Raw genomic sequence first — 27663 nt, 5'->3', positions numbered from 1 at the left:
CCTAAAAGTTGTAGTTTCAAATATTGTAGATCTATCCCTAGTCCGTCATTCTACTACTGTTTGATTTGATATAGTAGATACAGCATGAGAGTGAGAGTAAACCCATGTTAATCATACATCTGGACAAACGACTAAAGTACTGCTAAAGTAAAGTAATATACATACCCATCCCTAACTAATAATAATAAATACAAAATCAATCAACCTACCGCCCCTCAGCACCCTTCATCAACAACCCCTTAACAAACGGCACCCGATCAATCACATCCAATCCCAGACTGCGCGCCCACGCCACAGGTCCATTACCAGGGACATTATACAACTTGTGCAGAACATCACAAGCACCGCCGATCTTCGCATTCGTGGCGTACCGATCCCACGCATACCGCTCGAGAGTGAGCAAATCGCCCACATCCATACCGTGGTGCACGGCGTACTCGATCGTCTGCGCGAGAGACGCCACGTCGCCCAGACCCAGGTTCAAGCCCTGGCCGGCGAGCGGGTGGATGACGTGCGCTGCGTCGCCGACGAGAGCCACGCGGGGAGAGACGTAGGTGGAGGCGTGGCGGAAGCGGAGGGGGAAGGATGCTACGCTGCCTTCCTGGACGCCTGTGACCATGGGTGGGAGGTGGGAGGGTTGCGGGGTGTGTTGGAGGCGCCAGTTGAGTTCGTCTTCGTGGGGGTTTTCGGTTGTAGTAGAGGGGCGTTCCATGCGCAGCATGTATTGGAGGTCGGTCATGGAGAGGCGGAAGGCGGCGTTGACCATGGAGATGAAGGCCTTCGGGGAGAGGGACTTGAGGTAGGCGGCGTTTTCGACTGTCGTGGACCAGACGAGGGTTGCGTTGTTGTTGGGGAGGGGGAGCAGGGCGATGGGTCCGCCTAGGGAGGGAAGGAAGCGCTGGTATGCGGTTCTCATTCCGAGAGGGAAGGGAGCGGGGTCCAGGTCGGCGAGGGAGAGGCTTGCGACGATGCCGTGGCGGTTGTAATCCCATCCGTCTGTGGCGATGTCGGCGAAGCGTCGGACTGGGCTGTTGATTCCGTCTGCGCCGACGAGGAGGCGCGCGGCAATGCGGGTGGGCGGTTGGGAAGTGGTGGTGTTGGTGGGTGTGATGGAGAGGACGGGCCAGGCGGAGAGGTCGGGGCCGTCGGGGATATCGGTGCCATTGGTGATGGAGGAGACGGTGCTGTTGGAGAAGAGGGAGAGGTTGTCGTCTCCGGAAGTGGCGATGCGGGAGAGGAGGGCACGAACGAGGTTGGCGTTCTCGGTCATTGTCGCGACGGCGCGGAGGTCTTCGAACGGAGAGGTTTCCATGGACCAGTCGAAGGAGATGCGCGAGCCGGTTTCGCCATCCCAGACTTGCATCTCCTGGTAGGGCTGAGCGCGGGATGTGTCAAGGTGATCCCAGGCGCCGATCTTCTTCAGGAACGAGACGGAGGAGGGAGTCAGGCTGCTGACGCGGTTGGAGTAGTTCTGCGCATCGAGGGACCACGAGCGGGCTTTGTTCAGGTCCTGAGTTTCGACCAGGGCGACTTTCAGCTTGGAGGTGGTGGGAGAAGCCCCTAGAGAAGTCAGTCAGAGACGCCAATTGGATCTATACAGCGCATTGGAGCAGCATACGGAGAGCAGCCAGCAGGCCTAGACCGGCAGGACCACCGCCGACGCAGACGACATCGTAGATCTCGGGGGCCGCAGCGTTGGTGGGCGAGTGGGAAGCATATCTCCTGCGGGCAGGAAGACGACCCAATTGACAAGATGGGCAGACGTAGGGACGGAGAGCCGTCCGAGAGAGAGGACGCATGATGGATATGGGGCAGTGAACAGCGGGGAAGAGAGAGCGAGAAGCCGGAAGTGGAAGGGAAAGTGAAGCCATCACCAGATACTCAAGCAAACAAAGCAAACATCAATCCACATCCATCAACCACCATCACAAGTCATCATTCTACACGAAGAAACTCCCCATTCTCGCCCCCAAATACTAACTTTTCTCCTGCATAAGAATCATTCAAGAAATACACATCTAAGCATACCATCAAATCCCACAAAATGCAACATGCCATCCATTCCATCCCCCCCTGACTCCCAATCTCACTCGCACTTACTCTCACTGCCACTGCCACCATGCACTCACTCCGCCACAATGCACCCATTCCATTCCACTGCAGAAGGCAAATAAACCCCCTCAAGCAGAAGATAACTAGTAAACCCTGAAGAACTTTAAAGTATATTAGTACCAGACACAGCCCTACAACCCAATTGAATTTTCTTTCCAACTTTAATATCACACTTTCCTCACTCAGTTACTTGCCTTATACATACAACCCTACCTACTATACACAGAAACAAGACACAATGTCCTCATCCAACACCACTACAACCAAAAAGCCCAAACCCAAAACCCAACCTCAATCCCAACCCCAAGAAGAAAGACCCCATCTATCCGCCAACTTCGCCAACCCATCATCGCAAAGAATCGACTATGATCATGAAGTCTACCTCCATTTGATGTCCGGTGATGATGGTGATGACACCCGCAAGGACAAGAACAGAAGCAAGACGCCAAATCAGGTGTATAGAGAGGTTGGTTACCCCTTACTCTCTCTTTCCGAATTAAATTTCATGATTCTATTATGTGTTGCTATGTTGTGCATTTGCGCGAAGTTTAGTTGTCTGATATCCAAGTGCCTGTCTGGTGTGGGGTGATATAGAATATCGTACGGAGACATACGACTCGTGCGCTGGACCCGGCAGTCGTGGATCCTAATGCGCAGAGGGATCCGAGTCCCCTTGATTTGGAGTGGGCGGAAAGTCAGAGGGTTAGGGAGAGGTTGGTGGGGAACTAATTGGGTATTATGGTAATCTGAGGATGAGGATGATTATGGATTTCTACCGGACGAGTAAAAGGAGGGAAGAAAGAAAGAAAGATAGAAAATGCAACGTCGTGATGATTATTCATTCAGAAGCAACAATCTCCTTCCACAATGATAATAAGAGAAACGAAACCCTCATTAAGCGAAAACATGGCTAGTGCGATATCACAGTGTCATAATCAGTAGTACCTAAGTGTAGTAATGGTGGTAGTAGTTAAAGTATCACCTGGCCTCCGTGCCTGGGTCATGCTCTTCTTCCAGATCTCCCTCCATCTCAGCCACAAATCGTTCCCAGGTATTCAGTACCCCCTGGTAGAACTCGATCTGCTTCTCGGCCAACGCTCCCAGCGTATCCCGGAACTCTACGGCCTTGATGCGCTCAAAGTCTGCCACCTCGCGTACGACTTCCTCGTCGAACATCTCCGACGTCGTCTTAGCCGACTCGACCTCGCGCGTGAGCTCGTCAATGCGGAGCTCCAACTTCCGCACCCTCTCGCGTCGCGATTGCTCGTGGTCGACGCCCCGCATGTCTTCCATCTTGGACCTGATGAACGAGGCCGGGGACGAGGTCAGCGGGTTGGAGGCATAGTAGGACGAGGGGTTAGAGGCGAGGGAGTCCCGCTCCGCCACCGCCTTGTTTCGATAGTCAACCAGCGCTTCGAAGTCGAGCTGTTTCTGCTCGCGCGTTTTGAGGAGGGCTTTGAGCGAGACAATGTACGCCTCCATATCCCGCAGCGACCCCAGATAATTCTGGTCAGTGTGATCCTTGAGCGTCTTGAGCCCGCGCCCCGTCTCCTCTACCGAGGCCGCAAAGACTTGTAGGGGCACCTCCACCTCCGGTTCCAGGGGTACTAGTTTGCGGAACTGCGTAGCCAGGTCATTATAGTCTGCCTCGAGATCCGATTCCCGCCGAGCCACTCGGGCTACAATCTTCTCCACATGATTGAGGTCCTCGTCCAGTTTATCCGCCTTCTCCCGCACTTCAATAAACCGCTTATCCGGCTTATGCACCTTGGTGAAAGCGTTGACAAAGGTGTCGGTAAAGTTGTCAAAGATCCCAGGGACCCCGCTGCCGTCCGAGGTGCTAGTCGAGTTGCGCGTGGACCGCAACCGCATGTGTGCATTCCAGTCGGGCGATTCCAGGAAGATGGCCAGCAACGGTGCGCGACGAAGCACGGGATGCAGCGTAAGTCGTTTCAAGAAGCGATGTAGAGACCATGCTCGTCGGGTAGTGAATTCAGGTCCGAACCGATCGCCGCGGACATACTCCATCTTATGCTTATCCGGCAGCGGCGGGACGGCGCAGGCAGGGTATTCGCGATAAAGTGTCTTGTATAGGAAGTAGAAGTCGGTGAATCTGCGTCGCACGGTGAACTCGGGTTTCTGGAAGGACTTGAAATCGGTCTATCATTCTAGTCAGCATGCACTGCAACCGCACGGTCTTCTCCATCTGAGATCACTGAAGGTAAAGATAACCCACCGTAGTAGTAACCAAATAGGAGATATAAGCGTCTTTCGTTCCATCATTCTCCTTCAACGGTGAATCTACCCGACACTCTAGTACGCCGTCGCCGATGCCCGCCAGGTCGACGGCATCCGCCAGTGGTCCAGCCTGAGGGCTTTCTTGAGCGTTGCTCATCCTCCGTTTGCCATTGACATCGTGAGTGTATGGCGCCTGTTCCTCTGTGTCTGTTCCGGAGGTCGTGGGTCGCGAGAGATCGCTGTCCGGGTCATGCCTCCACGAGACGCTGTCGAAGTCGTCGTGCTGATCCATCGAGGGGTTGGTTTGATTGCCTGCCGCCTGGAGCCGGCAGAGAAGGCTGGGTCGGTAGCGTTGGAGTGGGTGGAGATGGGGATCAGTGCGAGGTACAATACGTGGAGCTAGGAAAAGCCGGTTTTTAAATTAAACTGGGGGGTTCTAGAAGCAGGACAGCAAGATTAGGGTGGGAGGAGTGAGGAGATGGAGGTTGGTTGGCGGGCGGTCAACAGCAGGAGAGACGAGATGCGGAGGAAGTCAAAAGCAGCGACGGGAAGCGTCATCGCCAAGACCCTTAAGTTAGTGTTCCTTTGGTACTATTCCGGAGATCACAAACCATGGCAGATGAAGAATGATAAACCCGATCAAGATGATGCACACATACATGGTATATACACGCTTTCTCTATGCAGCATACACAGCAGGAATATTGTTCAACGCAGGTCATCCAACAAGTTAGAAACACTGTCCGAAATAAGATCAACCCTCATCTACTGCACTTCACCGAGAATGCTCTCCATCTGCGCCCTCCCGTTCTTGTTCGCCGCTGATCCCCCGATCCCGATACGGTTCATCATCCTCATCACTGAATAACGGTTCCTCATCGCTCTCGCCCGCAAAAGCATTGTACAGCTCGCCACCCCGGCGATGTGAACGGTTCGACCGTCCGTTCATTGCCTGCAGCTCATCCTCGTCCTCGATCATCTCGAAATCGTAGTCATCCCGGCTGTCGTTGCGAATACGTTTGCGGCGCTGCACATGGAAGTAGACGCCCAGGCCAATGCAGAACACAATGATGGAGCCGATCGCAGCGTAGATCCAAACTTGCGTCCGCTTCGACGCACCGAACGTGGGGAAGAAGGAAGGCAGGAAACTATCTGACGCGGTGGTCGGAGAAGGACTTGGTGTTGAGCTTGCCTCTGTACTAGGGGTCTTCTGGAGTTCTTCATCATCGATGGGCTCTGTAAGACTACCGGTCGGCATCGCGGATGTTGTAGGCTTAACGTTCACCGGGCGATCAACGCCACCAGTGGGCTTGTCAGGCAGCTCGGTTTTCGTGGGAACGGCGCTGATGCTCGTGGTAGCCACGTTTCCTTCCTCATAGCTGTGATCATCATCGTGTTCAGTAGGCATGGGGTGGAGAGGCTGCTCGGCTCCGTCAATCGCCTCGCCCCACAAGTTGAGTCGCCAATCGATGAATTGCCCAGTATGCTCGTTGACATTGGTGTCCTTGACAATCACAGTCCATTTGCCAATCCCGGACTCGCCCCTAGATATGTATTAGCAGAAGAACCGACAACCGAGAAAAAGTTTACTTACCAGTGAGCAACGCTCATGAAGGTCCAGTCGACATAGCCCACCTCTTGATTATCTGGCCGCCGGGGCGTACTGAGGTGACTGACCCGACCGTCAGGGCTCCGTAACTCCACGCTGAGATCGCCTCGGCGGGTGTGGTTAACATTCATGGTGACCGTGACATGCTCCAGCCGTTCCAGGTTGGCTCCCTTCAACATATCCTCCGTCACCTCATACGAACTAGCCAAGCCCTGCTCGCCCTGTGGAATCTCATGCTCAACCCGCTGCCAGGGGGAATGGAGCCAGGCTTGAGGCTTCACCAGATCCCAGGTCTCTGCCCGTTTCACCAGCGTATATGTGTCGACCTTACCGTATCCCCAGTCATGGCTGAATTTCTTTCCGTTCTTAGTGTCCTGCCAGCTCCCGTCATCTTCATGAACAGGCACTGCTGCCTCAATCATCAAATACTGGACATCACGCCAGGTGAGTTCCGGCCGCACACTGAGGGCCAGCGCCACGGTTCCCGCAGCGAGCGGGCCGGCCGCCGAAGTTCCACCATGGGTAGTCGAGCACTTGTCTGTGCCGACGTCCGTGGTATGAATTGCATCACTGGCGCCGCTGCTGTAGGCCACTACCAGTTGCGCCGAGCACGATTCCGAGTACGGAGGATGGTTACCCTCCCGATCAATGGCACCCACCGTGATGCTGTAGATACTGTTGGTATAACCGTCAAAATTACAGTTATCATCATGAATGGCACCGTTACCAGCCGCAAACACAAAAACGGAGCCTTTTCCACCCCGACCATTTTGGATACCATTGACCATGGCCCGCTTGATCAGGGTGCCCGGGGCTTCCATTGTGGCGCCATCATCATAGGGACCCCAGGAACACGAGTAGATATCGTTCTCCTGATAGGCGTAGTTAATAGCCGCAGCCTCATCAGTGTCATCAATGGGTGCGGAGAGAATCCGAATACCAGCGATGCGACTATCATACGCAACACCAACCCCGCACACGTCGTTCTTCGCCGCACCGATTTCACCCGCGCATCTAGTACCGTGGCGGTCATCGCTCAAGCGCGGCCTCGGCTCTGGTACTTTGTCGTTATAGTCATAAGAACCCGCCGCAAAATAGTTCGGCCTAAGATCGTTGCTGTACATGTCCAAACCATCATCGACAATAGCCGTCGTGACACCCTGCCCTGTAACGCCCTCCAGCCAGATACCCGTCACGTTAAGATCATGGCCCAACTGAACAGTATTATACAAATGCCATTGTTCGCCGAAGATGGGGTCCGCGATGCCCAATTCCGAGGCAATGCGTTTCTGCGCCGCAAGCGCTTGGGGGTCATTCTGAGTGTTGACGGGCGATCTGGCAGCATATCCTGTCGGCGGCACTCTTTTATGGAGCTTTCTCTGGGGAGCCAGCTTCTCGGACCAAAGAATGCCACCTAGACCTTCGTCTCGCCCGACCAAGGAGGGAAGGACAGCGGCATCATCTCCGGAGCGGCGGCGTAACCTCCGACGATCGCGCAATTGATCAAGCAGCGCATGGACATCGTCACTGTTTTCACGGGGTATCGAGAAGGTATGATGTGAGGGTAATTCTCCGACGGGACCTTCGTGGCGAGCACCTAGTCGTTGGGCGACGTCGGCCGGCGAGGTGGATTCATCAAGGTGTAGAGCGAAGTAATCATGGGTCTCGTAGGAACGATGGGGATGGAGAGAAGCGGAGGCAGCAGCGCAGAGGCCCAGAGCCGCAGCGACACCACCTGTAAGACGCATCGTTTGGGGGAGAGTTTTGGTGAACTCTCTCTCTCAGGACGATGTGATCAGGCCAAGTAGGAGGCTTGCCATGGACAACACGTACTGGGTATGAGGCGGGTCCCGGTGTACAGCCAGAAGCAAGGAAAGTCCGCCAGGTATGTGTCGGTCTGTAGGAGCGCCACCCAGTTGGGAAAAGGGAACTGGGGATCAAAAGCAATAATAAGGACCGAAAGTGGCAAGAATGGCAAGACCGTAAGAGAAATAATGAAATCTGAATGAAAACGAGGGAGAGAGTTGACGAGTTGGCCCGAGTGAATAGAGAGAGAGCTAGACTAATACGCGGCCCTGGGGCGGGAGACCAAACTCCCGACACTCCAACTTGCCTTTCGCCAATCCACTTTTTGCCTTTTCCTCGCCCAAAATGGATCACCGCCTCAGATGGCCCGCCGCTAGCCTGGTTGGGTCTAGCAGATCTTGGCTGCCCCTTTTGGGCCCCCGTTAGATCGGAAATCATGTTATTCCAGGCCCGATCACATCGCATAACTCGGGCTGCATGTATGGATATGCAGGTGGTGGAACGCCTATTATGCATGGGGACAATCCTTTTCCTCGAGTTTATTGCACCGTGGTTTTAATAGTGTTGTATACAGGTAGAATCGATAGGCCTTATATCAAGTCGACCCCCGCATCATCGGTTGGTCAGTCTCAGGAAACCGTCCCAAACTTAGGTTTTAATTATATAGTTCAAACCGAACCTAGTTTTACCGTGTGTACAATATGTCCAACTCGAATCGACAGAATACCCTTCTCAATGGGATGTTATTATGCTTACTAGTATCTATTGAAGAATTATATATAGTCGGACTGTGAAAAGTTAGCGTCAAACCTGCTAAAATACCTCATAATCTACAAGAAAAGAAAGAGGTTGCATTAGGGTTCGCATCGATCTAGTGTAAACTCCAATTAAACAATAATTAAGAACTAGCATTTAATTAATCACACTATGTCCAAGCTTTTACCCACCTATTCCACAGACTATGTCCAAAAACCCCAAGATTACCAACACTCCACTTTTTACAGACGAAGCGACAAAAGACACAAAAGTAAAAAGAGCACCAGGCAGCTCCACGCCACCGCACTCAAGATCAGACCCTGCTTTCGGACCTGTCGCAAAACATCGGTATATCGCATCGTCTCAAACGCCACCAGCCGGTACTGCGTCGCCCACCCAAGCTGTGGGGCATGGAGACTCAGAAACTCTTCAATATGCTTGCGGATATGGTAAGACATCTTGAACACGCCTTGTCTTAGCTCCCTGTAGTTTTGCAAAGCCAGTTCATTTATAATGTGGACGTCCGGCTGGCGATACTTGGTGTACTGCTCGAGGTAGTCTTCCACAATCGCCTGGGGGGTGTCGGGTAGTTTTTTTTGTTGCATCGCATAACTCAAGGAGAGATTGTCCTTCCAGGAGGGGAAACTCCTTCGTTGGTCGAGAAAATCCTCGAATAGGATTCGGACATCTTCGAAGCCGGTGTTCATGCCTTGGCCGTAGAAGGGGACCATGGCGTGTGCAGCATCGCCAATCAGGACACATGAATCCTGGTAGTGATACGGTGAGCATCGGATATCGATCATGGGGTGATGAAGATTTGACTTGAATTGCTTCTGGAGATTGTCGGTGGGGATGAGGTCTGGTGTGATACCGGGGAAGTTCTTCTCAAAGAACTCTACGATCCTTCCAGAGGATTTCAGTTCTAGGAAGACGTTTTCCGGGGCGAACAAATTGCAAGTCAGTGTTCCTTCCTTGTGGGGGTTAGTATACCGTTTTTTAATGAAATAATTTGTGGAGCATGCATACCTTGTCCGGACAGGCAAACAGCATAAAGTCTCGTTGGGGCCACATGTGCAGACAGTCCATCGGAAGGGCATGACCCGCAGGGATGGTTAGCTCACACCAGAAGATATCCTCCCACTTCTGATTGATATTAATCTTCGCATAGCGGGACAGAAAGAAGCGGGTTGTAGAGTGAGCACCATCGGCACCGATCAGTAGGTCAAACTTGGTCTCATGACTGGGCTCCTGGGGTCGAGAGATGTTATGGAAAGTGGCACACTTCTGCTTCATGTCCAAGCCATTAAGCCTGTGCTTGTAAAATATGTGGACATTGGGGAAGGCAGACAGCTCTTCTAGCAAGCTTTGGTTGATCTCGGAGCGGCTGATAGCATAAAGGGCCTATGTATGAATGGGCAAGAGTCAGAGTGGTTGCCTGAAAAGAGCAGTGAAAGGAAAGGAGTAAACTGAAGAGAGTTCTGACACACCTGTCCATGAACATCATAAGCAATCCGTCTGGATGTTAGCCGCTTCTTGGACCTGCTGTGCACCATTCGACCATAGACGGGGACAGTCCTTGATAGGATCCTCTCTGCCAGGCCCCTGCATTGGCTATGCCGCAAGGCCTTGATGCCTCGCTCGGACAGCGTCAGACTGATACTCTTGGCAGAGAAGGCAGTCGCTGTCTGAACCTGACTGTACTCTACATGTACAACCATCCGTTAGAACAGAATGGCACTGGGAAATGCAGCAGAGAGGCAGAAAGTAAGGCAGACGCACCGTCCCTCATCTCATAAATTTCCACTTGAAAGCCTCGCTGAGCCGCATATAAACCCGCCAATGCCCCAACGGGACCACCCCCGACAATAACAACCTTGTATGAAGACATAGTAATAAAAGTACAGAGACCTTTCTCACAGAAGAGTAAGACAAGTTGATTGTGGGAGATGCCCTGGTAATACCAGCATTCTGAAAAAGGGCATCTTAGTGCCCTTTTATATCCAAAAGGTGCAACCATTTCTCCAATGTAGACCGCTTCTTACCAAATTCGGAGTTATAATGTAGCCCTGGCATGGTACATTACCGGTGAATCCTGATTGAGCAAATGTATATGACACTATTCCGATGAGTCCATTCGGAAGTTAACTGTCCTCATAGCAATGCCGATCGATTGGCCACTCCAGCATGGAACAGCTGACTTCATTGGCCTGAACAGGACCCCGTAAGAATCAACTACTGGCATCCTTCAGGAAAAGAATGCTAAGATTGGGGGCCCTTTCAAAAAGAGATCCTAGTGGCCATTCGCAGGGTTTGCCATGGGGCCAATTGCCTCGAGGATCTGGACAGGGTTAGACTATCAAACGATGTATACGTTGCGTGGCTGATCGGAGACCCAAGATATTGATAATTATGCAGTAACCATACCTAGTACCTATGTAACTACTTGAGTTTACATATTTCGAGAAGAAAAGTATAACGATTTCGATGATTGTGTAATATAAGTATGAAAATTCCCCAGAAGCCCCGGACTTCATGGACGTGTGAGTCCTCACATGCATGAAGGGATATAATTATCGAAGACTCGTATGCCGGATGATTGCGGGCTCCCGACTCGCAGCCTAGTCAGTACAGGATGCCTAATATTGAGCTTTTTTTTAATATAATCTTCTTGGCAAATCCATATGAAAGCCCACGAGTGAATGATCGAGACGTTGCTGTCTGTTGGACTGTATACTTAACAAAGGTTGTTATCGCCCTCTGGCAAGACACGCATCACCCAATTGGTTACTTGTATATCGTAGGATCGCGTCAGTAGTGCATGTCTGACGTGAGGTGGAGAAGTGTCCTAAGAAAGCAAGAAGAACAATAAGGAGAAATATACTCAGAATTCTGCAGTGATTCTCTGCGAATCCCACCGCTAGATGAAGGATCGCCGGCGCGATTCCGCTTCCATAAGCATCACCTACGCATCTCCGTCGGCATTGCCAGAACAGAGACAGATCTGCCTGTCTGGACCCGGCTAATATCACGGCGTGGCCTCTGAAAAGCGCACTGAACCGCCTCTGCCTGCCTTGAGTGGCTACAATCCCAACAGTCATTTCATCCTTCAGATATCTGGCGATAAGAGATCCGGAAATTGGAGGCTCCGAAGTGTGAGTCAATAGTAATCGGAAGTAATAATGATGGTAGTTTACAGAAGATTCTACTCCTCCTTCTTGCTGCCCACTTTTCCGCCAGAACGCAGTCCCACAAAGCTGACAAAGCAGACTACGAGCATGGCTGCGAACATAAGCCAATAGGCCGCTTCATAACCCTTCAGCAGATTTCCATCCGAGTGTGCTGTGACAGATCCAGCAATAACGGCGCTGACGGCTAGTCCGACGGAGTTACCAATCTGTGAGACGGCATTAAACACGGCCCCAGCCAGCCCTTGGTTCTCTCCCGGATAAGCCTGCGAAATTATCAGATTCGAGACAGTGAAGAGAACTATTATATCCGAATAGCGAGTCAGCATCGTTTGCTTTATTTAGCCGCTATTTTCATGTGAAACGTACCATCCGGATGAAGTGGGCTGAGAAGCATCCCCACGAACGGACCCCGCCAGTACCCCCAGCTCGGTTTGACTAATGCCATCAACAGAGCAGAGATAGTGCTGATGCAGGCAGAGACAAAAACTAAAGTGCGTACTTCAACTTTATCTACTACGTAGCCGGTGAAGACATTGGTGAGCGCCCCGACGATCACTAGGGGCAGGAACATCACGGCTGAGATGAGGGCAGAGTGATGTTGAATGTTTTGGAAACTGCCCATACTTGTCAGCTACTTGTTGTACTTTCCCCAGAAGCACAAGGTTTACACTTACTAGAGTGATGAGAAGTACTGAAAGGCATTGAAAACAGCCCAGGTGAAGAACACAATGATGCATGTCGAAGTAAACGTGGTGTTACGCCATATACTGTTGGGAATGAGGGCGGGCTGACCCTTTCGCTGTCGCCAGTTCATCCACGCGACAAATGCAGGAATGAGCACTAGTGAAACAACAAGAAGGGCAATGACATAGCCTGTGCGAATGTTTCGATAACTTCCGGAGAGTTCACTGCAGGACACATTGCATTAGCAAGATCGGGTAGAACGCGGGAGATTGAGGGAACACCTACGCCATCACGAAACACAGCAATGCCAGCGAGATACTAATGATGACTGCCCCAATCCAGTCAATTTTTGCCATGCGCCTATACCACGGCTCTCCGTGGGGTTTGTTCACAGCGGGCAGCGCCCAACAAGCCGTGGCCGATAAAACGGCATTGATGATGGCACTGATATAATACCCGTAGCGCCATCCGATCGTGTCAACGAAAACACCACCCAGGATGAGCCCCAATGAATAGCCCAAAGGCTGCCCCATTCCCATCGATGCAAATCCAATGTTTCGCCTTTTTCCCGACGGGCAACTGCGCGTCATTAAGCTGACTGCAGAGGGCAAGCACATTGCGATGCAAAGACCCAATACAGTCCGAAACGCGATGAGCTGATTCCCCGTTTGTACAAAACCGCAAGCCAGTGTAAATATCGCATACAGAATACTCCCCGTTGTCCAAATTATTTTGTCACCAACTGCATCTGCGATAGAACCGAAGAGCAGTAAAGTACAACCAGCTGCGAGCGCGTAGACTGATGCGGGCCATAGTAGGATATCTTCGTCTAGATGAAGGTCGATCGCCATTTGTGGGAGGGCCACGGTCAGTATTCCTGACCCCATCGTATTGAGGAAGCTGACGCCCGTGAGACTGACGATGGTGAAATTCGCGCGAGTGGTACTGAAGGACGTGGCTGAAAAGGCTGCCGGTGCGAATGTTGCTTCATTGTTGGGTGTGCTTTCGGACGACGTGGTATCGACATCACCTGGCTTGAATGTGTTCTTTTCGCCTTCTGACTGCATTGTGTGTACCTCCGGAGATGTTTTCAGCCTTGAGATTAAATGGAGATTGCCAGATAGATCAGCTGTCATCCAGCGACAGCCACCAGAAATAACAGCTCAGGAAATGTTGAAGACTGTTTTAGTTTAGTCAATGATGGGCTAGGCTGTTCGGAGCTTAGTGAGTCTCAATTTGGGTGAGTCAGTAAGCATACCAAGTTAACTAACTACCCCTCTACGGAGTACAAGCATGCTGACATATTATTCTTTTAATTCTTTTGTAATCATGTCGGGCTCCTTTCCGCTTTGGATGTCCGTAACTAAATCCTCCCAAAGACGAGGGATCCACCAGCTGGCGTTTCTGCTAGAGGTTGCTATAGCATGCGAGAGTATAACAAGGCTGACTTTTAGGGTTATCACTGATAAGCAACTCCGGGCTCCACCGCGGGACTCTTTCCGTGGTTCGATAACATTATTACTATCGTCTCTGCTCAAGGTTTCATTGAGCTAATTAATTCATCAGCGCGCATTACAAATTCAAGCAACAGTGCGCGGAACAAAACGACAGAGGCCCCATAGACATAAATTTGGCCAGCTCTCCAGTCCGAAAAGCGCTCCATTTATCTCGACATCTTCTAGATTTTCTTTCTCACTCACATCGTAAACAAGTTCCAGTGTGCTGACGTGGCCATTCAATGGATGTGAGAGAGCATTTCCCTGAGCAGCGGCTGCTTTAACTAGCAGTGCAGATGATCATCCACGCATATACCTTACAGTAGAATCGAATATAATACATGGAAGGAACCTAGAGTCTTCCGTGCTTTTCTACTTTGATTACTCTGTTGTCTAGGCTACCTCCACCCATTAAGGGAGGATAACAGGGATTTACCATTACTTAGGTAACGAGAAAATGTGCGACAGACTTCATTCGTTATAGCGGCAGCCCCTCATTCAATTATTGATATGCAAAAGATGCTTAGGCTTTTAGTCGAGTATAGCTCATCATGGCTGCAAGGTAGAATTTAATCCTTAAGTAGTAGGTGCACGGAAGCATGGATACATGAGTGGAATAGGCATGAAGCGTCTCGGCAAGACTATAGGAAGCCCGAGCTAACAACCTACATGTGATGTGTCCGATTAAGACCGTCTTGGGAATTTCCATTACATTCTTGAATCTACTGGAGGCAAGATCTGCTTCTACTTTCCCCACTGATCCGTTCTACCTTGAACTTGCTTTCTCACCGCTTCGTTCCTTTAGTCTATATGTTTCCTCTTCGCCTAACGTGTGGTTCTCACCATGTACCACAAGCATATGACCTCCAGTAGAAGGTCACAGCGCTTCTTAAAATGGATCTTTCTTGTTATTTTTTGCCTCTTAAAGATCTAGCTTACGGGGGTCAGGATCCTAAGAGGAATCCATGGTAGATTTATAGGCTCATACACTGACCCAAGAAGAGCTTTGACGTATGTTTTCTGATGGCCTTCAGTCTGGTTCATCTATCTCAATGTCTTGTATACTAAATATTCATCGGAGCGAAGAAAGCAAGCAAGCAGAACAGTCTCATACCTGGCCACCAAAAGTCATGTCGAATTTAACGTATGACGGTACATACTTTGAGGCCTAGCTGGCAGTGTATGCAGACGGTGTTATCTTCACTTCAGTGGAGCTCTCTCTATCCGCAGACGGTTCCGCATAGCTTGACGAATTGTAGGCATGACTAATTACCTTAAATTAACTGTTTGCACCACCATATCATCTCAACGAGCTTTTATCAGAGCGTGCGCGACTATAGCAAAACACATCCGACCCCTGGTGAGGAAGGTTGGAGCATGCCACTGGGGACAACAGAGCCTAATAAACACGTATAAAAGAAACCAAGTGATCTGGAGTAGAGAGTCTTCTCAGGCGTTGCTATTCGCTATATGCTGACTTCTACAGCCTTTACAGATGACTAATTCTTGTCAATCTAGTGTACCGACTTTCCAAGATGATCAAAAGATAGCCTTGTAAAGCAGCACAATGCCCGGATATACTATCCAGACTCACAGTCGCATGAGTTTCTCAGTTTGCTACCTGGCTGCGAAAAGATGCGCCGACTTGACTCCCAAACCAGGGAGAAATACATACTTGATGCTTTCATGTTGTCAATGATATATATTAGCTGGTCTCTTCTGATGTTTTACCCCCTTCACCCAGCTTAAAACTCATGGAGATCGGAATAGATATCCTTGTATACTGAGTCCTTCGTACGAAAGACCTTACAAGGCATGCTGTCTATGATACGAGTTTCAGGCAGTGCTGGGTTACCCCATCTGGTAATACCGACAGATAGGGTCATGTGACCAGAGCTAAGCCGTAAACGACACAACAGATACAACACTGGCATTACAACTTGAGAGCCCAAACAGCCAGAGGATTGAACCACAAATTTTAGTCACATATGTAACCACTAGGGTTCAAGTACTAGTGCTAATCGAGTGCTGAACGTGTGCAATGACCTCAGCCATCCAGTGGTGGTGGTCCGAGTAAGGTGTTCCTTGCCAAGCCCGTGCAACACCCGCACAGCCATCATGCAAGTGTCTAGGCTGCACAATATACTTCCACCCTCAAATCCTTGCTTAACTCTGGCCATGATGCCGAATGACAGATGGTGTGACAGAGGGGATCAATTGACAATGATTCCCTTCAAGACCGGCTTAACTGACAACACTGTCCAACATGTACACGAAACCCTTTTTTGAGGTGGCAGACGGGGCGACGTTGACGGCAGTAACTTGGCCAGACACTTGCCCAACGAAAATCCAAAAATCCTCACAATGACGATCCAAATCGACAAGAATAGAACAAGATATAGTGGGAAGAAAAACGGCCGAGTCAGCGTGTACCTGGCAGAGCTCGTGGATGGACGCCCCGCAGAGGCAAAAACAGACGAGTCAAAGAGAAGAGAAGAAGAGAGAGGGCTGGGCTCATTTACCAGCCACCGGTTTAGATTGACATCTCCCCTCCGATCGATCAAATCCCCATCCCCATCGTATATTAGCATTACGCCTCTCGTTGGGCATTTCTCTCTGCCCCGTGCTCCATAATTTTTTTTTCTCCTCCTCGTCCTCTTCCCCTCTTCCTACATTCTTCACATTCCCTTCTTTTCCATTCTTTCACTTCCCATTGTTTGGTCGGCCCCTTTGCTTAGTGGGTTTTCGATTGTTTATTCCACCGGCCGATCTGTAGTTATACTGCATACTTCTATTATCTCCGATCTTATATACCCCGAACGTGAGGAAACTACCAAGGCAGGCTACTACTAGGCTTCCGCCACCTGCAGTGCATATTGCCAACACTGCTTTCAACTGCAATGCTATTCTACTAATCGAGGCATCATTTCGGCTTCTGCTCAATTCGAATCAATTGTATAATCCCACCGCCAACATTTACAGGGGGTTTTGTTTCAAGACTGGCACATTCGAATGCGCCACAGTGACTACGTATCAACTGAGCCAACGAAGGACCAACACCGATCCGAAACACACTTCCAATCAGTCACTGGCCAGAGCCTCCTGAACAAGCGGGACTGTTAAGTAAACACATTCTGCTGCGTTTGCTGCGTGTTACACCGCAAACATGGCGACAGATCGCTTCCCCGCCCCTCCCACGGAAGCTTCCACGTATCTGCAGCAGGCGCCCACCAATGGTATTTATACAGCCCCGTCGCACAAAAGACAGCCGTCCCATGTCGTGAAGTCCGCTGCACCGGATTACTACGAGGATAACGACTTTTACGCCAGCCCCAACAATTCAAGGCCACCACCGCCCTATCCAGCCAATTCTAGCAGAGTTCAAAGTCATCATAGGTCGCGTTCATATTCTTCCAGAAGCAAAAGCTACAGGAGAGACGTGTACCCAGAAGACAACATGGAGGAAGGAGAAAACCTACCATCGCCGGACCGCCCAGTATGGTCTGAAAAACGCTCGAAATCATCGGCCACCAGAGCTGACAAGCGTGGCGACGAGGCACTCAAGGCCTCATTATCCTCGAATAGTCAGCCATCCCCAGTAAGTCGGTCGAGCACGGTCCGCTCTACAACCGAACAGCGACGGGACTGGGCGTCTGATCGCTCGCCGCTCCAAAAGCTCGAGGTCACTTATACAGGCGCGAGCAAGGAGGAGAAGCGGGCACGGGCTCTAGAGGCTGAAATGAAACTGAAGGAACGGATGAAGCGGCAGGCTGAAAGTCGTGCGACAGGAACGGCGCAGCCTTCAGACTCAGTAGAAAGCGTGGATCAGAGACCAGTCCCAGGACGAACGGCTGTACCAAGACCGGTGCCAGGAGCAAAGCGATCGCATCACCGACATGCAGCTTCCGAAGGGCAGACAAGATACAGCCCCCCGGGACCAGATTCATCCGACAGAGCCAGACCTCCTCGCAGCAAAATGCCACCCCCACAAGACGCCGCAGAACGTGCTTTTGACGAGATCCAGGACTTTAATGGGGGCCGGTCAGATGGACCAATGGCACGAACGGGCAACGCTCCCAGGCGAACAGTATCTGTGAGCCACCCCCCACAAGGACCACCGATGGGCCCGCGAGCAATGAACCAGGGCAAACAACGAGATGCACAACCGTATCCACCTATCTCTGCTGCTCCGGACTCAGAGTATCCTGAACAATCTAGAATGGCCGTCCCAGCCAGGAAGGCCGTTCCCAATCAGCCCAGCACCCGTGCGCCACCAGTTGCCAACCCGGCGGCTTATCAAAATAGGTTGCCTCCACACCTTGCCCCGGAGAGGGGGGCTTCCATGCAAGGACCGACTACCCAGCAGGGAGTGTTGAAAAATCCTACTGGAGCAGCACCGGTCTTCCCGGCACCTGCCAAGGCTAGCGTAGACAGTGGGCTGGATGTAAACAATCCAATAGTACCTCCTGCTCCGGCGGAGACAAATGTGCCGTCCAAGCCCAAGGTCTCGTTTAACGTGCCTCCGCCGACACCCCCTCCTCTATCTGAGTGGAGAACTGCAGCTGTAGCGAGACTGGGAGCCTCTGATTTCGATTTTCAACGATTTGATGCCGATCGGAGTAAGGCCTGGTGGGAGACTGGCGAAAGCAGCAACCGCAGACTCAGTCGAGCCCTACCCAACAACTTTGCCCAGAAGCCGTCTGCCCAGAAGCCAACAGGTAAGCAGCCAAAGGCTAGATCATCAGTCCAAAGCTATCTCATTGCTAATCATACTATACAGGTAATAAGCGCTTTCAGCCATCACTCTTCTTACAAAGTGGACCTCTTCTCCGCTACGCCGGCCTGAAGCGGGTCCGAATTGATGGTCCCAATGGGCCGTTTAACAAGGAGACCTGGAGAGGCAGTGTTCTTATCGTCACACAAGACTCGCTCTCCTCCTATGAGCCGCGCCCGACTCTGAGGGTGTTTGCCCAACCAATGGATCTTCTCGCTCCTCCGCCCGTCCAGGTAGGAGGGGAAGATTCTCAACTGGCACCAGAGTACGTCGACCCAACTGCAGGGTTGATGAAGTTGGGCCGGGACGGACGACCTCTGTATGTCAAGCCTGTGGAGCATACTGCGGAAGGCGAAGATCTCTCATTCGTTGAAAACGACGATGGAATTTTTGAATTGTCCGCTAGCATTATGGACTACAGCAGTGAGGGTGTCAAGCAGCCTGTCCCGGCGAATCGCATCCACTCCATGGACGGAGAGACTGCTGGAAGCTACAAAGAAATCACAGGCGCCCGTCTGTATGCTGATCCAGGAAGGGATGTCACGTTCTGGAAATTTAACATTGAGATCGAACTAGGCCCGACTCAGCAGCGGGTCGCGTACCGTCTGAATCATGGACCGGCTCTAGGCTTCTGGGTGCCAGCTAGGGGACAGTCAATGAACATTATGTTCCATACCGGCAATGGGTTCAGCCCTGCGGTGGACTCCAACAAGCTCAGCGGTCCGGACCCTCTCTGGCGAGATGTCCTCAACGAGCACCAGACTCGTCCGTTCCACGTCATGATCGGTGGTGGTGACCAGATCTTCAACGATAAGGTGATTGCGGAGACCGCCCACTTCCAGGAATGGGTCAAGATCAAGAATCTGAGTGAGAAATACGAGGCGCCCTTTACTGCGGAGTTCAAGGCAGAACTGGAAGACTTCTACCTGGAAAATTATGCGTCTTGGTTTTCGCAAGGATTGTTCTCCCTCGCCAACTCCCAGATCCCTATGGTCAATATGTGGAATGACCACGAGATCATCGAGGGATTCGGCTCCTACCCGGAGGAGTTCATGAACTCGCCCGTCATCTCAGGACTGGGGAATATTGCGTTCAAGTACTACTTGCTTTTCCAGCATCACAGTGTCCCCGAAGAAACTGAAACCGAAGAGCCTAGCTGGCTGCTTGGTGCTAAGCCGGGGCCGTATATCGACCAACGCAGTCGGCATCTTTTCATGTCTCTAGGCGACGGAGTGGCTTTCCTCGGCTTAGATTGTCGTACAGAACGAATGGTAAATATCTGATGACGCCTTTCGTACTACTTTGATGCTAACAGCGATACGTTAGACGGATGAGATCATTTCGGAAGAAACTGGCGAACTGATCTGGGATAGATGCCACCAGGAGATTGTTCGGGGTGAGACCCGACACTTGATCGTGTCGCTAGGTATCCCCTTGGCGTATCCACGAGTGGTATGTCACTGACTGCTGCCAAATCACCACACGTGCCATGCTAATGTCTTCGCAGGCCATGGTCAAGAATATCCTCAACAGCCGCAAGTCGCTTGGAAAAGCAGGACTTTTTGGCGGTTTGGTGAACAAGAACGGCGCCAAAGTCGAGATCTTCGATGATCACTGGACATCAAAGCGGCACAAGGCTGAGCGGACGTATCTGATCGAAGACCTTCAGGATCTTGCGGCAGAGAAATCCGTCCGGGTGACCATATTAAGGTAAGAGCTATTCTGGTTTTGCGGTGCAGGGATATCTAACCAAGACTGTTTCCAGCGGCGACGTGCATCTGGCGGCGATTGGCCAGTTTTACTCGAATCCCAAGTTGGACGTACCCAAAGACCGAGACTACCGATACATGCCAAACGTCATCTCTTCAGCGATCGCCGACATGCCCGAGACGGAAATGATATCCGATATGCTTAACAAGCGCAACCGCGTGCATCATATGGACACTAACACGGACGAGGATATGGTTCCCATCTTCACTCATGATGTGAATAACAAGCCCCGGAACAACAAGCGGTTGCTCCCACGCCGGAACTGGTGTTCTATTCGGGAGTACAAGCCAGGTAAGTTGACCCACTTTTACTATTGCGTCTTTACTTAAGACGGTTTAAAGTTATTGTGTCTGACCGATGGACAGGTACCACGCCACCCGGAACGCCGCCCGATGCCCCTGCTGAGGAAGAGCCCCGACCCGCCAAGCTCAAGAGAACGCTGTCTCTCACTCGCGGAGAGGAACCCCCCCGGGCAGGGCTCCTGCGACGACTCTCCCTCCGGGGCCCGCCTCCCACCAAGGATTTCAACCTGGGAGAGGCACCGCCTGCGCGTCGGATGAGCATGGACGGCGCATTCCCGACTGCAGACACAGATGATGCAGGTGAACCCAAGCCCGGCCCGTTCCTGCGACGACCCACCAACCTCAGTCAAAAGGCGTCCAAACGGGGTGATGATGGGCTCGGGGCGTTGATCAACCTGGAAGGGGGACTGGCTATCACGCTTAATCTCGAGCTAAACCCCAAGGATCCGGCGGGGATCACGACGCCATACAAATTGCTCGTGCCAATGTTACGCTACGAAGACATGGAGTACGATCCGCCTGCGGCATCGGTGCCTAAAGGGTGGAAGAGATGGCTTGGAGTGCGACGCAAGAAGGCCGACAAGGCGCCGGTGGAAGACACCGACGTCGAGCAGGGCATGACAGATGAGGAAGATGAGGACGATGGGTTCGATGACGAAGATGATGTGCGAGCGAGATTTGAGATTGCTCAAGGAGGCGTGTTGCCTCCGGAGACACTTGTGCCTGTGAGTCCGGATGCGGGAGGGATGGGAATGGAGCAAGAAGAAAAGGAGGTGCCTAAGCGGAAGAAGTGGTTTGGGCGATCCAAATAGAGATGGAGAGGTTCGAGACGCCTTATTATGAGTGATATGATTTAACGAGTGACGACTGAATGTAACTATTTCTTTTCTTATTCATATGATGTGATGCTATTCCCGACCATTTTCCATTGATAACCAAATGACATTATCGGGTCTCGCCCAGCCCGGTTGGTAAGCAGTCGTGCACGTGACCGGGTCTCGCCGCGGATGATTTGTGAGCCAGTCTTTTGGCCTCTTCTTCCACCAACATCTTCACTTGGCCGAGCGAGTCCTGACTTGTTGAGTCTAGTTTTCTGGTTCCTTCGACCTTATCAATCAGTTCCAAAGGTGCGTCTCAATAATCACACACCAACGTCTCCCTCCCTCTCTCTCTCTGCCCCACTCGTTGCAATTCTGCCCTTTCCTTAGCTAATCCGTGCCGGCCAGCCCTTTTCCCCACCCCTCTTCGCCTCTCCGTCTGTCTGCCCAGAGATAATTCATTTAACCCCCCTCCTCGCTCTTCCGCCTTCTCTCTCTTTCCTCCCCTCTTTCTTCTTCCTATATTTAAATATCCAATTCCTTCCCCCCTTCAACACCGCCAATCTGTTTTCCTCCGCCTTTCGTCGTTTTCCCTTCTCCACCCTTCGTTCCTCCCTTGGATTGACTGCCGCCGCCGCGTCGTCCCTGCAACAAAACTCCTCGCCCTCTGCCTCCGTCCTATCAAATAACCTCAAGGCGCCCCTGCGCGTCAATTCCACTTCAACCTCCAGAATGGTGCACACCAACGTCGTTAGTAAGTGGATCTTTTTCTCCCTTTGGGATATATATGGCAAGCAGAGGAGCATGAAGGAAGAATCTAACCGGGATACATAGTCATCGGCTCCGGCCCCGCCGCCCACACCGCGGCCATCTACCTTTCCCGCGCTGAACTCAAGCCCGTCCTCTATGAGGGTATGCTGGCTAACGGCACCGCCGCTGGCGGTCAGCTCACCACCACCACCGACATCGAGAACTTCCCCGGTTTCCCGGACGGCATTGGCGGTGGAGAGCTGATGGAGAACATGCGCAAGCAGTCCGTTCGCTTCGGTACGGAGGTTATCACCGAGACCATCACCAAGGTCGACTTTTCCCAGAGACCCTTCAAGCTGTGGACGGAATGGAGTGACGGTCCCACCGACGAGCCCGCTCACACTGCTGACGCCGTCATCATCGCCACCGGCGCCAACGCTCGTCGCCTCAACCTTCCCGGTGAGGAGAAGTACTGGCAGAACGGTATCAGCGCCTGCGCTGTCTGCGACGGTGCCGTGCCCATCTTCCGCAACAAGCCCCTCTTCGTCATCGGTGGTGGTGACTCCGCCGCCGAGGAGGCTATGTTCCTGGCCAAGTACGGCAGCAGCGTCACTGTCCTTGTCCGTCGCGACAAGCTCCGTGCCAGCAAGGCCATGGCCAACCGTCTTCTGTCCCACCCTAAGGTCACCGTCCGCTTCAACTCCGTCGCTACCGAGGTGCTTGGTGAGGAGAAGCCCAACGGCCTGATGACCCACCTCAAGGTCAAGAACGTCGTTTCCGGCGAGGAGGAGGTTGTTGACGCCAACGGTCTCTTCTACGCTGTTGGCCACGACCCCGCCACCACCCTGGTCAAGGGTCAGATCAAGCTCGATGAGGACGGATACATCGTTACCCAGCCCGGTACCAGCTACACCAGCGTCGAGGGTGTTTTCGCTTGCGGTGATGTCCAGGACAAGCGCTACCGCCAAGCCATCACCAGTGCCGGTAAGCTTTACTCAGTTCCGAATGTATGTCAATTGCAATCAACTAACTTTGACTCTCAGGATCCGGCTGCATTGCCGCTCTCGAGGCCGAGAAGTACATCGCCGAGCGCGAGTCCGGCGAGGAGCCCGCCACCTCCACCGAGAAGGCCGCTATCAAGCCTGCCACCCAGGAAGTCAACGGTGAAGTCAAGCAGGACGCCCAGGGTGCCGCCGCCGAGTACAAGTCCAACCCTCTGCTTTAAGCGACCCAACAACCTTTCATCATCCCCCCTATACCTCCATTTTCTTTTCCATCATATTTATTCCCCTCCTCTATTATCTATCTAGACCTGGAGTTTTCATTTAGACCGACCTAGACGGCTCTGTCATTGTTATGCTCTAGCCAAGGTGGGGGCATTGGCTTATGGACTGGTTTTGTGTCTGCGCATTTCATTTTCTTATTTTTTCTTTTTTTTACCTTGACGGCTGCTTTATATATTACTAGACTCACTCCAGCGATTCTGTTGTTTTATTGTTTTGTGATACACGGGATTGTTTTTTCAAAGATGGGGTTTTCGATGGTTCGATCGATCATCCTCTTCGACGATCTGATCTCATGAATGTGAACGGAATACAAAATAGAGTAGAAAGACGTTATAGAGTAATTTTTTCTTCTACAGATATGTTTCTCTTTTTTTCCTGGTCTAACAGGGTCATAGTCTCTTCAGTAGCAAGAGACATCGTACATAATGTTCATAGTCATACAAGGGATGCAATTAGACGTGTATTGATGAGTGTAGGTGGAGTTGCGTAGAGATGTTATCAGGGAAGAAGGAGCCTTTAAAGAGCACCATCTCCCAAAGTGCCATTCGTAGTCGCTGGAGCTGGCGCCTCTGGCTGACTAGGCTGTACGACTGCTCCGACAGCAGCAGCTCCTCCGTTAGTCTTAGGAACAGCAGCATTGCCATCATGCGACATCAGCGAAGAACCAGACGGGTTGGCACTCGCAAGCTGACGGGAAGGTTCAGGAGCAATGGCTATACTTGGATTCTGCGACGACGCAGGCTCTCCCCAGCTTGCAAACGGATTCGCAGCACACCATCGGTCCTTGACTTCGTAGGACTTCTTCTCCCATTCTGCCATGTCGTGACGCCAGGTATCCCAGATCTTCGCATTGGCCTGTCGGTTGACTTCTATCTGCTCCAAGTAGGGCCGTTTCACTTCCTCGCTGGCCTGGCGCCACATGAGGCCAAGCGCTTGACGGATCTCGTCGCGCGCGGCCTTGGCGTTGGGGTCCTTGGTCGCGGCTCGGCGGGCTTCATCACACTGTGTGCGACACTTGCCCCAGTAGTCTTTCTGGTACAGGAGGAACGGGTTAAGCGCAGTGCGTGCTGGTCGTGGGGGTGGCGCGCCCAGTTCCTCGTAGATGGCGGCCCACATGGCTTTGTCATACGCTTCCCGACGGAGTGCCTCAGGCGATGCATCGTTGGCTGTGGCACCAGTGGGTTCAAGTGATGGTCCATTGCTGTTTGTCGAGGGAGGTTCTTTTCGCTTCTGACCTGTCGTCGTTGCGGGTGTGCCAAGGTCGACAGCCTTGTCCTTCTCCGGAACAAGCGGTTTGGGGACGTCAATGGGGCCCAGGATGGACTCGATCACCTCAGATGCAGCCCGCAGCCCGGACAGATATGCTCCATGGACCGTGGCAGGGTGAGTGCCGCAGGTTGCTTCTCCTGCAAAATGCAGGTTGCCGATTGGCTTGGCCATCAGGTCATAATCGCCCGGGAGTGATTGCGCAGCTACATACGAGTAGCTTCCTCTAGTGAACTTGTCCGTACCCCAGCGAGTAATGATGGTCTCCAGAGGATCTGGAACAGCCACGTGCTTGAAGACATTACGCAGTTGACTGGTCACTTCCGCAATAATTACCGAATCTGGTGTGTGCTCTGCTTGATGCGCAGCGTCCCCAGCCATGAGAGCAATAAGGACCGGGAGACCAGTAGTCTTCATGCAGTTCCAAAATAGGTAAAACCGGCCGCGATTCGCCGCGTAGTCCTCCTGCATCATACTGTTTCGATTTGCAGGCTCACGAAGAAGCCCAAACATATCACGCTCCGTGTCCCAGAACGGCTGGTCAAAGACCAAGATCAATTTATTCATAATCCCGAAGCCAAGTCGGTCAATTGCACCAGTTTTCCAATCCGGGAGCGGAGGAGAGAACTGTATTGAGCGTTGTTTCAGGACACCCAGAGATCCTGTAAAGACAACCTTATCCGCAACGAGCGACTCACCATCCTCGCAATGAACCACTGTCTTCTGCTTGCCTAGTTCCGTATGGCCATAGGATATTTTGCTGACAATCTTGTTGGTACGGACATCGAGTTTTGTAGGCAGCGACCAGAGGCCGTACGGCAGTTGCTGATATCCACCAATCACCTGTGAGTGCTCTCCCTCAAACTCGTTTCCCATATCCTGGTCCCACCCGGAAAGACTGAGCTTGCCAATGTTAGCCGCATTGGCGTACTCCAGATTGGCCATATGCCAATTCAACAGTCGCATATCTTTCGGGGTCAGTGGGAGCATGCGCTGGTACTGTCGCACACCATCATCCATCACGGCGCCTAATGTCGGAAACGGCGAGGCTTTAGCCACATAATCCAAATTGATGGTCTGGTCCACTGCAACCCCATTGTTTAAACTCCAACCCATCGTTTGACAGGCGAGGCGAGCTGGATTCTCCTCGCTGTTGTCAGAGTCGGCCAATGGGGCCCCGACCGGTTTAATGTCAGCGGTTTTGTGGCCAACACCTCGCCGGACGCGCTTGGCAGGAAACAGAAGCCCGATGGTCCCAGCAGCCCTGGCTTCTTCGTATTGTCTTACTGTAAGGCCGTCGCTAGTGGACACATCACGTCCAGAATCGATGAGATCCCGGTCACCTTCTGCTGTCGGGACTATCACGGATTTGTGGCGATAATGCCCGGATCGGTCCAGTATGTCATTGTAGAGCATCTCGTCTGTTGCATCCCGCGCTTCGTCCACCGCTGAGCCATCTATATCGTAGATTGTAGATATGTCGCGCAATAGATGGTATGGAAGAGCCAGCTGGCCCCGGATAATCTGATCCAAAGGATTTCCATGGTCAAAGCCGACAATGATCTGAGCGCCCATTTCAGCCTTGGGAACTAATCCTGGAGCCAAGGTAGATGACTGAAGGCTTCGCAGAGGATGCGAGTAGATACGACCCCCAATCCTGCGCCTTCCTTCCAGTATTATCACACGGGGAGACGTGAGCGGGTCATGATAATGATTGAAGAGGCTTTCCAAGTGGCGCGCACACCCCAGACCGGCCATTCCGGCCCCGATCACAACAATTACGGGTCCATCCCGCCGTCGACCCTTCTTCGGAGGTGCCGGAGCGACTGGTATCTCCACGCAGCCAAAATTGATGTATCCATTGCGCACGAGGAACTCATAAGCGAATGATGCAAGGTTCATCCAGCGATAGTCCTTTGCACAACCCATGGCTTCCTCCTTTGAGACACTCAGCATGGGATTACGCGTCCACAAACGCAGAATGCCGTTTCGAATGTTCAGATAGACAGTGACATGGAGATGACACATGTGATCTTGGAGAAGTTCCTGTTCCTTTTTGTGAAGCGCGTATGGATTTAGTCGGGACGCATACGCCGCCGCCACACATTGTTGGGCGTAGACTACAGCGGGCATCCTGGGAGGTATCGAGGAGCGTGGCCGGTACTTCGCCTGAAAAGATCCACTGTCGACACCTTTGTGGCTGGGCGACGAAAATGTTGACGAAGACATAATATTGACGGTCCTAGCTGGAGATGCTGACGTCTTCTGAATGAGACTGGGGGTTAAGGCCTGCGTCTTTTCCAGATGATTCGCAGTTGCTTGAATCGTATTAGGTTTATAAGACTGTGGTGTTTGATCTGCTGCCTGAGAGCGATCCTGCAACTCCCGGAGAAGGCCTTTTTTCTCGGGGTAACTTCCCCTTACGCCACCGTTAAGGGAGGGGTTAGAATGTACGAATCCATTTCCATTTGGAAGACCACTTGGATATATGCCCTCAGTTTGCTTTGCAGGAAATTGAGAGGGGGATCCTGTTCCAGCGAAGACTGGGCGCGGTGCCAGCAAAGGGAAGGAGCCTCTGCCAGCGGCATCAAAATTGGTGGGTACATGATATTGGTCCAGGTGATTGCATTCGTAGGCATGGCCATCCGGACCTTGAGTCCCCAAGGCAGCGGCCGATTTCATGATTGTTGGCAAGGGAGCTGAAGTGGGATTCTGGCAAGTGCTAATTTCTCAGAATGTAGGTGTATGATTGTAAGTCTTCTGGGACTGTAGCAAAGAGCTCACGAGACCAACTACTACACTGCAAAT

At 52.0% G+C, this 27663-nt stretch overlaps 10 protein-coding genes across 10 annotated transcripts; 3 read left to right on the top strand and 7 right to left on the bottom strand.

Moving 5' to 3' along the window:
- Positions 1–76: 76 nt before the first annotated feature.
- On the bottom strand, positions 77–1807 carry BDQ94DRAFT_137226 (putative ubiquinone biosynthesis monooxgenase (Coq6)). The gene is made up of 2 exons (XM_026765017.1): positions 1619–1807; positions 77–1560 (listed from the first exon to the last, which is right to left on the bottom strand). Exons 1-2 carry the CDS (start codon positions 1797–1799, stop codon positions 206–208), a joined length of 1536 nt encoding a protein of 511 aa, XP_026630002.1. The 5' UTR covers positions 1800–1807; the 3' UTR covers positions 77–205.
- BDQ94DRAFT_137225 (uncharacterized protein) lies at positions 1808–2237 on the bottom strand. The gene has a single exon (XM_026765016.1). It carries the CDS (start codon positions 2146–2148, stop codon positions 1936–1938), a length of 213 nt encoding a protein of 70 aa, XP_026630001.1. The 5' UTR covers positions 2149–2237; the 3' UTR covers positions 1808–1935.
- A 4-nt stretch (positions 2238–2241) lies between these two features.
- On the top strand, positions 2242–2966 carry BDQ94DRAFT_104323 (uncharacterized protein). The gene is made up of 2 exons (XM_026763407.1): positions 2242–2578; positions 2707–2966. Exons 1-2 carry the CDS (start codon positions 2351–2353, stop codon positions 2839–2841), a joined length of 363 nt encoding a protein of 120 aa, XP_026630000.1. The 5' UTR covers positions 2242–2350; the 3' UTR covers positions 2842–2966.
- A 92-nt stretch (positions 2967–3058) lies between these two features.
- On the bottom strand, positions 3059–4839 carry BDQ94DRAFT_104335 (sorting nexin-4). Its single transcript, XM_026763408.1, has 2 exons — positions 4349–4839; positions 3059–4272 (listed from the first exon to the last, which is right to left on the bottom strand). Exons 1-2 carry the CDS (start codon positions 4640–4642, stop codon positions 3091–3093), a joined length of 1476 nt encoding a protein of 491 aa, XP_026629999.1. The 5' UTR covers positions 4643–4839; the 3' UTR covers positions 3059–3090.
- Positions 4840–4970: 131 nt separating this feature from the next.
- Positions 4971–7991, bottom strand: kexB (kexin kexB). Its single transcript, XM_026765015.1, has 2 exons — positions 5945–7991; positions 4971–5894 (listed from the first exon to the last, which is right to left on the bottom strand). The coding sequence occupies exons 1-2, from the start codon at positions 7705–7707 to the stop codon at positions 5126–5128; spliced, it is 2532 nt and encodes an 843-aa protein (XP_026629998.1). The 5' UTR covers positions 7708–7991; the 3' UTR covers positions 4971–5125.
- Positions 7992–8763: 772 nt separating this feature from the next.
- BDQ94DRAFT_157276 (FAD-dependent monooxygenase) lies at positions 8764–10409 on the bottom strand (the record flags this gene model as incomplete). The annotated part of the gene is made up of 4 exons (XM_026768721.1): positions 8764–9492; positions 9548–9922; positions 10009–10223; positions 10301–10409. The coding sequence occupies 4 exons, from the start codon at positions 10407–10409 to the stop codon at positions 8764–8766; spliced, it is 1428 nt and encodes a 475-aa protein (XP_026629997.1).
- Positions 10410–11723: 1314 nt separating this feature from the next.
- Positions 11724–13460, bottom strand: BDQ94DRAFT_167059 (major facilitator superfamily domain-containing protein; the record flags this gene model as incomplete). The annotated part of the gene is made up of 4 exons (XM_026770714.1): positions 11724–12007; positions 12076–12323; positions 12384–12617; positions 12679–13460. The coding sequence occupies 4 exons, from the start codon at positions 13458–13460 to the stop codon at positions 11724–11726; spliced, it is 1548 nt and encodes a 515-aa protein (XP_026629996.1).
- Positions 13461–16523: 3063 nt separating this feature from the next.
- Positions 16524–21645, top strand: BDQ94DRAFT_183906 (uncharacterized protein). Its single transcript, XM_026774523.1, has 6 exons — positions 16524–18607; positions 18670–19934; positions 19990–20115; positions 20171–20373; positions 20429–20724; positions 20799–21645. Exons 1-6 carry the CDS (start codon positions 17056–17058, stop codon positions 21545–21547), a joined length of 4191 nt encoding a protein of 1396 aa, XP_026629995.1. The 5' UTR covers positions 16524–17055; the 3' UTR covers positions 21548–21645.
- Positions 21646–22378: 733 nt separating this feature from the next.
- Positions 22379–23705, top strand: trr1 (thioredoxin-disulfide reductase TRR1). Its single transcript, XM_026763406.1, has 2 exons — positions 22379–23287; positions 23347–23705. Exons 1-2 carry the CDS (start codon positions 22468–22470, stop codon positions 23526–23528), a joined length of 1002 nt encoding a protein of 333 aa, XP_026629994.1. The 5' UTR covers positions 22379–22467; the 3' UTR covers positions 23529–23705.
- A 387-nt stretch (positions 23706–24092) lies between these two features.
- aof2 (putative lysine-specific histone demethylase Aof2) lies at positions 24093–27537 on the bottom strand (the record flags this gene model as incomplete). Its single annotated transcript, XM_026774522.1, has 4 exons — positions 24093–26989; positions 27020–27101; positions 27132–27173; positions 27507–27537. The coding sequence occupies 4 exons, from the start codon at positions 27535–27537 to the stop codon at positions 24106–24108; spliced, it is 3039 nt and encodes a 1012-aa protein (XP_026629993.1). The 3' UTR covers positions 24093–24105.
- Between the last annotated feature and the right edge of the window lie 126 nt (positions 27538–27663).

Source organism: Aspergillus welwitschiae (genome assembly GCF_003344945.1).
Source record: "Aspergillus welwitschiae strain CBS 139.54b unplaced genomic scaffold BDQ94scaffold_5, whole genome shotgun sequence".
Classification (NCBI taxonomy): Eukaryota; Fungi; Ascomycota; class Eurotiomycetes; order Eurotiales; family Aspergillaceae; genus Aspergillus; species Aspergillus welwitschiae.
This window is presented reverse-complemented; position numbering and strand designations above follow the sequence as displayed.